Source organism: Xenopus tropicalis, chromosome 1, assembly GCF_000004195.4.
Source record: "Xenopus tropicalis strain Nigerian chromosome 1, UCB_Xtro_10.0, whole genome shotgun sequence".
Lineage (NCBI taxonomy): Eukaryota > Metazoa > Chordata > Amphibia > Anura > Pipidae > Xenopus > Xenopus tropicalis.
The window spans coordinates 16,596,095-16,604,718 of record NC_030677.2 but is presented as its reverse complement, the minus strand read 5'-3'; the positions used below and the strand labels follow the sequence as shown (position 1 = coordinate 16,604,718).

Genomic DNA, 8,624 nt, shown 5'->3' with positions numbered 1-8,624 from the left:
ATAGGCAGTTAGGGAGAGGGTGCGGGAAAATGAATAGGCAGTTAGGGGGAGAGGGTGGGGAAATGGAATAGGCAGTGGTGGAGGATAGGCAGAGGGAGAGGGTGGGGAAATGGAATAGGCAGTGAGGGGGAGAGGTGGGGAAATGGAATTAGGCAGTGAGGAGAGAGGTGGAAGAAATGGAATAGGCAGTTAGGGGAGAGGGTGGGGAAATGGAATAGGCAGTTAGGGGAGAGGGTGGGGAAATGGAAATTGGCAGTTAGGGGAGAGGGTGGGGAAATGGAATAGGCAATTAGGGGCGAGGGTGGGGAAATGGAATTAGGCAGTTAGGCGGGAGATTCGGGAACATGGAAAGGTTAATAGGTGTGTGAATGAGAAAGAGAGTCAGGAAAGGTAGGAAATAGGCAAGTAGAAGTTATGGTGAGGGGGACATTGAGATATGAGTAAAGTAAGGTGGGGAAAGGGATAAATGGGTAAATGAGGGCAGGTAAATTTGCTGTAAGATGCCATAGCCAATCACTTTTTATTGGGCTGGGGGGCCTGTTTTGTGTATATGAAATGCCGGGGCCTATTAAGTGTCCAGTCCGGCTTAAATAAGGTGAAGGTGATGTGTAACATGTGTAGCTGCTTGAATGCACAAATGCACTCTCGTGCTGAGCTTGAGATCTTGGGCCGGCGTATCTGGCAGCCAATACAGCCGGGCTAGATGTTGGCCAAACCAGAGAGACAGAAATTTGGTCACAGGTAAAATGACCCTAATAATTCAGGGTTCGTAAGTAATGGGCTCACCCTCTATTGCTGTCTCGAACAGCCCCTATCTGCCTGTTGTTGTGATTGGGCAGCGAGGCATTTATAGAGGGGATAATGGTTACAGGCACTTGGCTGTGCTGATTCTATAACTGTTAAACGTGTGAACTCTGGGAAATGAAGAGATTATGTAACATGAACAATTATGATATATGATATCATTTGCCACCGTTTCTTTTTTCCAGGAGCGGACGAGTTCGGTTCTTCATTTCCGAGTGCCTGCAGAGAGAACCATCGAAAGACCGTCTGCAAGGCAACTTCTGTCCCACCCCTTCATTGGAGAGATCAGGGTGAGGGGTGTGCAAAGAACATTGCCCAACTGCTGCACAGAGGTAAGGGGACTGCTCATTCTCATTATAGTTCCACAATGCATTGACTATAACCATCTATTGTTCATCAAATATCTCTCTGCTTCCACATACGAATTCATTCGATACTAAAGCCACCAATAATAGAGACTTGTATTAGGCAGAGGCCTTTGGAGTTGCCATGATCACTGACCATAGCAACCAGTAAGGAAACAAGAAAGGTGCTTAAGTGACACCCATAGAATGGCCATTGAATCATTGGTTTATCGGTCAATTATAGGAAAGGTGCATCCTAAATAAGAAGACCTTGAATAAATAAAATTGTAACTTGCACTTGATATTTATTTTAAAAAAGGAGCAAAAAACACAAAAAGAAAAATATAAAAAAGAAATAGATAGATACTTTAAAAAAAATCTCTTTCTCTTGCCCTTTTAATTGCCCCATTTTTAAATAAATATCTGAGCAATGGGGGCTCTTCTTGGGCCTATTGCTGGCTGGGGGCCACCTCCCTGGTAGGATAGTGAGCACTAAGAGCACAAACACTCTTTACTCTTAAGGCTTTTCTGTCCCTGCTAAAGGCACAGGGCACAGAGAAACAGGTAACGGGGCCCTCTGGCACAGAGAAACGGGCAACAGGGCCCTCTGGCACAGAGAAACTGGTAACGGGATTCTCTGGCACAGGGAAACGGGTAACGAGTCCCTCTGGCAAAGAGAAACGGGCAACGGGGCCCTCTGGCACAGAGAAACTGGTAACGGGGCCCTCTGGCACAGAGAAACTGGTAACGAGGCCCCCTGGCACAGAGAAACGGGTAACAGGGCTCTCTGGCACAGAGAAACGGGCAACGGGGCCCTCTGGCACAGGGAAACGGGTAACAAGTCCCTCTGGCACAGAGAAACGGGTAACGGGGCTCTCTGGCACAGAGAAACAGGCAACGAGGCCCTCTGGCACAGGGAAACGGGTAACAAGTCCCTCTGGCACAGAAAAACGGGTAACGGGGCTCTCTGGCACAGAGAAACAGGCAACGAGGCCTCTGGCACAGAAAACAGGCAACGAGGCTCTCTGGCACAGAGAAACAGGCAACGAGGCTCTCTGGCACAGAGAAAACAGGCAACGAGGCTCTCTGGCACAGAGAAACAGGCAACGAGGCTCTCTGGCACAGAGAAACAGGCAACGAGGCTCTCTGGCACAGAGAAACAGACAACGAGGCTCTCTGGCACAGAGAAAAAGGCAACGAGGCTCTCTGGCACAGAGAAACAGGCAACGAGGCCCTCTGGCACAGAGAAACTGGCAACGAGGCTCACTGGCACAGAGAAACAGGTAACGAGGCCCTCTGGCACAGAGAAACTGGCAACGAGGCTCTCTGGCACAGAGAAACAGGCAACGAGGCTCTCTGGCACAGAGAAACGGGCAACAAGGCTCTCTGGCACAGAGAAACGGGCAACGAGGCCCTCTGGCACAGAGAAACGGGCAACGAGGCCCTCTGGCACAGAGAAACGGGCAACGAGGCTCTCTGGCACAGAGTAACGGGTAACGAGGCTCTCTGGCACAGAGAAACGGGCAACGAGGCCCTCTGGCACAGAGAAACGGGCAACGGGCTCTCTGGCACAGAGAAACGGGCAACGGGGCCCTCTGGCACAGAGAAACGGGTAACGAGGCCATCTGGCACAGAGAAACGGGCAACGGGCCCTCTGGCTCAGAGAAACGGGTAACGAGGCCCTCTGGCACAGAGAAACGGGCAACGGGGCCCTCTGGCACAGAGAAAACGGGGCCTCTGGCACAGAGAAACGGGCAACGGGGCCCTCTGGCACAGAGAAACGGGTAACGAGGCCATCTGGCACAGAGAAACGGGCAACGGGGCCCTCTGGCTCAGAGAAACGGGTAACGAGGCCCTCTGGCACAGAGAAACGGGCAACGGGGCCCTCTGGCACAGAGAAACTGGTACGGGCCCTCTGGCACAACAGTCACTATTTACAACAGAATCACTACAGGTGCCCATTGCTGCCAACTGGCTGATAGGGTGTAAACATTTTTGTCCTTATTTGTGTAAAGTTACATTGACTGCGTCGTATGAATTCATTTTATCTTTACTGGGACATTCAGGACTGTATTACAGCTTTGTGTTTCCTTTGGGGATCACTGCAGGGAGATTATTATCAACATATGGAGGTTGATACTGATAATAATGAGTATATATATATATATTAGCGAATAAAGTGCCCCCTATTGTAACATATAGGGATATTATAAGTCCCTGAGGAGTTCCTTATAATATATAGTGAATAAAGTACCCCTATTGTAACATATAGGGATATTATAAATCACAGAGGAGTTCTTTATAATATATAACAAATAAAGTGCCCCCTATTGTAACATGTAGGGATATTATAAGCCCCCGAGGAGTTCCTTATAATATATAGCAAATAAAGTGCCCCCTATTGTAACATATAGGGATATTATAAGCCCCCGAGGATTTCCTTATAATATATAGTGAATAAAGTGCCCCCTATCAGAGGGGACAGTAGCTGCGTTTAATTAATATAAACACTATAACAAGTGTTGTAAAACAGCAATCCGGAAGGCAAAGATAGAAAATGAGGAGCGCATCGCGGCCGAGGCCAAGACTAACCCCAAAAAGTTTTTTAAGTATATTAATAGTAAAAAGATGCAGGTTGAGGGTGTGGCCCCATTGAGTTATAATAACAATATGGTTACAGCGGATACAGAAAAGGCAGATGTGCTTAACCAGTTCTTTTCTTCTGTGTATACAGTAGAGGAGCCAGTGGGACAAGTCCCACCCAATAGCTTCACTGTTGCCTCAGCTCCAACTACACAGTGGTTGGCGCAGGATATGGTGCTTAAAGGGTTACACACGATAAATGTAAACAAGGCACCGGGGCCAGATGGAATACACCCTCGGGTACTGAGAGAGCTAGGGGCAGAATTGCAGTGGCCCTTGTTTCTGATATTCTCAGACTCTCTTTCATCAGGTATGGTACCTAGTGATTGGAAGAAGGCGAATGTCATTCCCATATTTAAAAAGGGAATAAGATCTCAGCCTGGCAATTATAGGCCTGTAAGTTTGACATCCGTGGTGGGCAAGTTATTTGAAGGCTTGTTAAGGATCACATTCAAAATTATGTAGTGGAGAATGGCATTATGAGCAGTAATCAGCATGGCTTTATGAAGGACAGGTCATGTCAGACCAATTTAATTGCTTTTTTATGATGAGGTAAGTAAGAAGCTGGACAGTGGGGATGCAGTAGATATCATCTATTTGGATTTTGCCAAAGCATTTGATACCGTTCCCCACAAACGACTGCTTTCTAAGCTAAGGTCTATTGGTCTTAGTGAAGTCGTTTGCACATGGATAGAAAACTGGCTACAGGATCGGGTACAGAGGGTGGTTGTTAATGGTACATTCTCTACTTGGAGTAAGGTTCTCAGTGGGGTCCCTCAGGGTTCTGTACTGGGTCCACTTTTGTTTAATTTGTTCATAAATGACTTAGGGGAGGGTATTATGAGTAATGTATCAGTGTTTGCAGATGACACAAAACTCTGCAGACCAGTCAATTCTATCCAGGATGTGACATCCCTGCAGCAGGATCTTGACCAACTGGCAATCTGGGCAGCTAAGTGGCAGATGAGATTTAATGTGGATAAATGTAAGGTCATGCACCTGGGATGTAAAAATATGCAAGCCCCGTATACCCTTAATGGGACTGCACTAGGCAAATCCATAATGGAGAAGGATCTTGGAGTCCTTGTAGATAATAAACTTGGCTGTAGCAAGCAATGCCAGGCAGCAGCTGCAAGGGCAAACAAGGTTCTGAGCTGTATTAAAAGGGGTATAGATTCACGGGAGGAGGGGGTTATTCTTCCCCTTTACAGAGCACTGGTAAGGCCCCATCTAGAATATGCTGTTCAGTTTTGGTCTCCAGTGCTCAAACGGGACATTATTGAGCTAGAGAGGGTCCAGAGAAGGGCAACTAAGCTGGTAAAGGGTATGGAAAGTCTCAGTTATGAAGAAAGACTGGCCAAGTTGGGTCTGTTTACACTGGGGAAGAGGCGCTTAAGAGGTGACATGATAACTATGTATAAATATATAAGGGGATCATATAATAACCTCTCTAATGTTTTATTTACCAGTAGGTCCTTCCAACGGACACGAGGGCACCCACTCCGTTTAGAAGAAGGGAGGTTCCATTTAAATATTCGGAAAGGATTTTTACAGTGAGAGCTGTGAAGTTGTGGAATTCCCTCCCCGAATCAGTCGTACTGGCTGATACATTATATAGCTTTAAGAAGGGGCTGGATGGATTCTTAGCAAGTGAGGGAATACACGGTTATGGGAGATAGCTCTTAGTACAAGTTGATCCAGGGACTGGTCCGATTGCCATCTTGGAGTCAGGAAGGAATTTTTTCCCCTCTGAGGCAAATTAGAGAGGCTTCAGATGGGGTTTTTTGCCTTCCTCTGGATCAACTTGTAGTTAGGCAGGTTAGGTATAGGCATTATGGTTGAACTTGATGGACGTATGTCTTTTTTCAACCCAACTTACTATGTTACTATGTTACTATTGTAACATATAGGGATATTATAAGCCCCCGAGGAGTTCCTTATAATATATAGTGAATAAAGTGCCCCCTATTGTAACATATAGGGATATTATAAGCCCCCGAGGAGTTCCTTATAATATATAGTGAATAAAGTGCCCCCTATTGTAACATATAGGGATATTATAAGTCACAGAGGAGTTCCTTATAATATATAGTGAATAAAGTGCCCCCTATTGTAACATATAGGGATATATAAGAGGAGTTCCTTATAATATATAGTGAATAAAGTACCCCCTATTGTAACATATATATAATAGGAATAATATATAGCCCCCGAGGAGTTCCTTATAATATATAGTAAATAAAGTACCCCCTATTGTAACATATAGGGATATTATAAGGAGGAGTTCCTTATAATATATAGCGAATAAAGTACCCCTATTGTAACATATAGGGATATTATAAGTCACAAGGAGTTCTATGACCTTATAAAGATTCGAGGCCAAGTGCTTTTATACAGGTCATGTGACAGAAATTATATATACAGGTCACGTAGTGAGTCATGTGACAGAAATGACATCACTAAATACCGTTTATAACAATATTATTTACAGTTTGGTGCCATAGGGAAATGACCTGTATATTGTATATATATGTTTCCATTTCACACACATTGATGGCAGTGGCTCACCTCTTCAAGCAAAAAGCCCAGCCCTATCAGCAGGTCATACTCCCCCAGATTTATATAATACACAAAAGTCATTAATATCCTGTAAATTTTATCCTTATAAAGGTGCTTAGTGATGTTATCAATTAAAAGAAAAGTTGTGTATTATAATAAATAATGTACCCCCCCCCCCCCGTTGAAAAAATACAAGGATATTAGAAGTTCCCTCGGAGTTCTATGAGCTGTATAAAAGTACTCGTGCCATGGTTATGGAACTCCTCTGTGGCTTATAATATCCTTATAATTTACAATAGGGGGTACATTATTCCCTATATATTTACCCTTCTGCGGGCAAGAACATTCCAATCACAGCAGTTTGAAGTTACAGAATAAAATTCTAAATCATAAACTGTGGGCTCACTCAGCGACCAATCAGGTTTTCATATTAATAGTTTTATAGGCCCTTTTTGTAACAGGAGCCCCCCCCCCCTGCTATTTGGCATCACCTGAAAAAGCCAGAAGCTCCAAGATGAACGATCATTGTAACTGGCATATGTATGGCCACCTTTACCCTAAGGGCGAAGACACACGGGACGATTAGTCACTGCAACTTTTTATACAGTCACAGCGCAAACAACATGCAATTTGTCGCTACTTGTATATTAGTTTATAGCAACTAAGTTGCATGATTAGTCGCTGAACTTTTAAAAGTTGTGGCGACTAATTGCCCCGTGTATGTTCGCCATTACACCACAATGTCAAAGGGTCTCTGACTTTTGTACTCATTAGTATTAGAAGCCTATTGTGATTGAGGGCAGTGCTGATATTGTTTGTACCCATTATAAAGATATGCACAGGCCACACACGGATTTCCTCAACTAAGCGGCAGTTGTCCCACTTGGAGGGGCACAGGCACAGAGCGAGTTTGGTCAGAACTAATTGTTATCATATCTAATAAAACTATTGAAACAAAAAAAGAACAAATATTTTGCTAAATTGTTCCTCCAAAATGTTGTTTAATTTGCTTTTTTGTTTGTTTGTTTTGTTTTTGGGTGTAGTTGTTGTGTTTGGCCGGACTTGGGGTGTTGTTCCTGAGAGGAGCAGGCAGTGCAGAGATGAAACATGCCTGTGTGGTACTGAGGTTGGTGGCACCGGGCTGAGAGAGGCGGCTATGATATAATAAGGAATCTAGTTGCCTATTACACACCTGGAAGCTGGGGGGATCTACAAATCAAGCAAAAATCATTCTGGGCAAACAGAAATCCTAAGCGCTGCCTATTGCTGCACCCCCCACCGGCGCCCCCCCGGCTACAGTGGGTATGCGGCACATAAGGAATATGGTTGGGCAGTGACATGCAGACCAGCATAGTGGGGTCACGTGGCATACAGTATGGGGGCTCATAAAGAAGTAGGAGGTCCACCCCCCACAAGCTGGGGCAAATGAAACATTCCAAGTGCAACACAACAAATGACGGATAATGAGTGTTCCGCCGGTAACTGGCTCAACCAATCACAATGCTCCGACTGGGAACAGCTCAAGTGAGTGACTAGAAATGGCAGTGGAAGAGAGTTGAACAGTTTGGTCTGTGATTGGACATGATGGAAAGGGGCGGAGACAAAGTTCTCATTTCACACGTCCGTCATCTCATCCTCCAGCTCTGCATCCTCTGCTTCCCCTTCCAGCTCAGCGTCATCCTCCTCCTCCTCTTCTTCCTCGGACGTGATGTCGGGGTCATCAGCTTGCGCTAGGCACTTGGGGCAGGAACACACGAACAGGTAGTTCTCCCTGGGCAGAAAGAGAACATTGGGGCGGGTTCCACAGACTCTCTATACATCGCTATAATAAGACTATGGTACCTGAGAATCTTTTGGCGGCTGTGCCGGCTGCGGTCCCTCTGGCAACAGTCTAGGTAACTAATGCAGATTTCCTAGGGAGAGAAGCCATACAGGGGGACATATGGGCACAACAGAATATGGCAGATATAGAGATAAATACCCCAATGAGGGGATCCTGCAATATACTATATTTGTCTTTATACGTGTGGCGTAGAGCGACCATATTATTTCCGCTACAGCATAAAATGGGGGGGGGGGGGAGTCCTCAATGCTAAACGTACCTCTCCAGGCTGGATATCTTCCAAAGCAGTGAGATGGAGGATAAAGTTGTTGTCTGGAAAAGAGGCCTCTGCGTTTGGCACACAGCTATGGTTACCTGCAAGGGAGTATGAAACATCTTCACCGTGAAGCAAACTTAGGGGGCTGTTCCTGCTGAATTGTGCTTAGTACAGG

General features: G+C 45.4%; 2 protein-coding genes across 3 annotated transcripts in view; one reads left to right on the top strand and one right to left on the bottom strand.

Moving 5' to 3' along the window:
• Positions 1 to 6,868, top strand: part of LOC116411657 (serine/threonine-protein kinase mig-15-like) — a 13,161-nt gene extending 6,293 nt beyond the window's left edge. Inside the window, exons 13-14 of the mRNA XM_031904407.1 lie at positions 990 to 1,094; positions 6,812 to 6,868. Of these exons, the coding sequence (XP_031760267.1) occupies positions 990 to 1,094; positions 6,812 to 6,868 (162 nt within the window). The remainder of the gene's footprint in view (positions 1 to 989; positions 1,095 to 6,811) is intronic.
• Positions 6,869 to 7,327: 459 nt separating this feature from the next.
• On the bottom strand, positions 7,328 to 8,576 carry LOC116408425 (SET and MYND domain-containing protein 5-like). 2 transcript variants are annotated; one of them, XR_004220915.1, is made up of 3 exons: positions 8,453 to 8,573; positions 8,193 to 8,263; positions 7,328 to 8,121 (listed from the first exon to the last, which is right to left on the bottom strand). XR_004220915.1 is itself a non-coding variant. In XM_031895283.1 (2 exons), exons 1-2 carry the CDS (start codon positions 8,566 to 8,568, stop codon positions 7,965 to 7,967), a joined length of 273 nt encoding a protein of 90 aa, XP_031751143.1. In that variant the 5' UTR covers positions 8,569 to 8,576; the 3' UTR covers positions 7,328 to 7,964. The 2 variants fall into 2 exon arrangements, 1 of the variants encoding a protein (XP_031751143.1); XM_031895283.1 differs by lacking the exon at positions 8,193 to 8,263 and having other exon boundaries at positions 8,453 to 8,576.
• Positions 8,577 to 8,624: the final 48 nt, after the last annotated feature.

Coding starts and splice junctions, on each gene's coding strand:
- LOC116408425 (XM_031895283.1), bottom strand. CDS start 8,568: ATGTTTCATACTCCCTTGCAGGTAACCATAGCTGTGTGCCAAACGCAG. Junction 8,122..8,452: donor AAGATATCCAGCCTGGAGAG/GTACGTTTAGCA, acceptor CTTTCTGCCCAG/GGAGAACTACCTGTTCGTGT.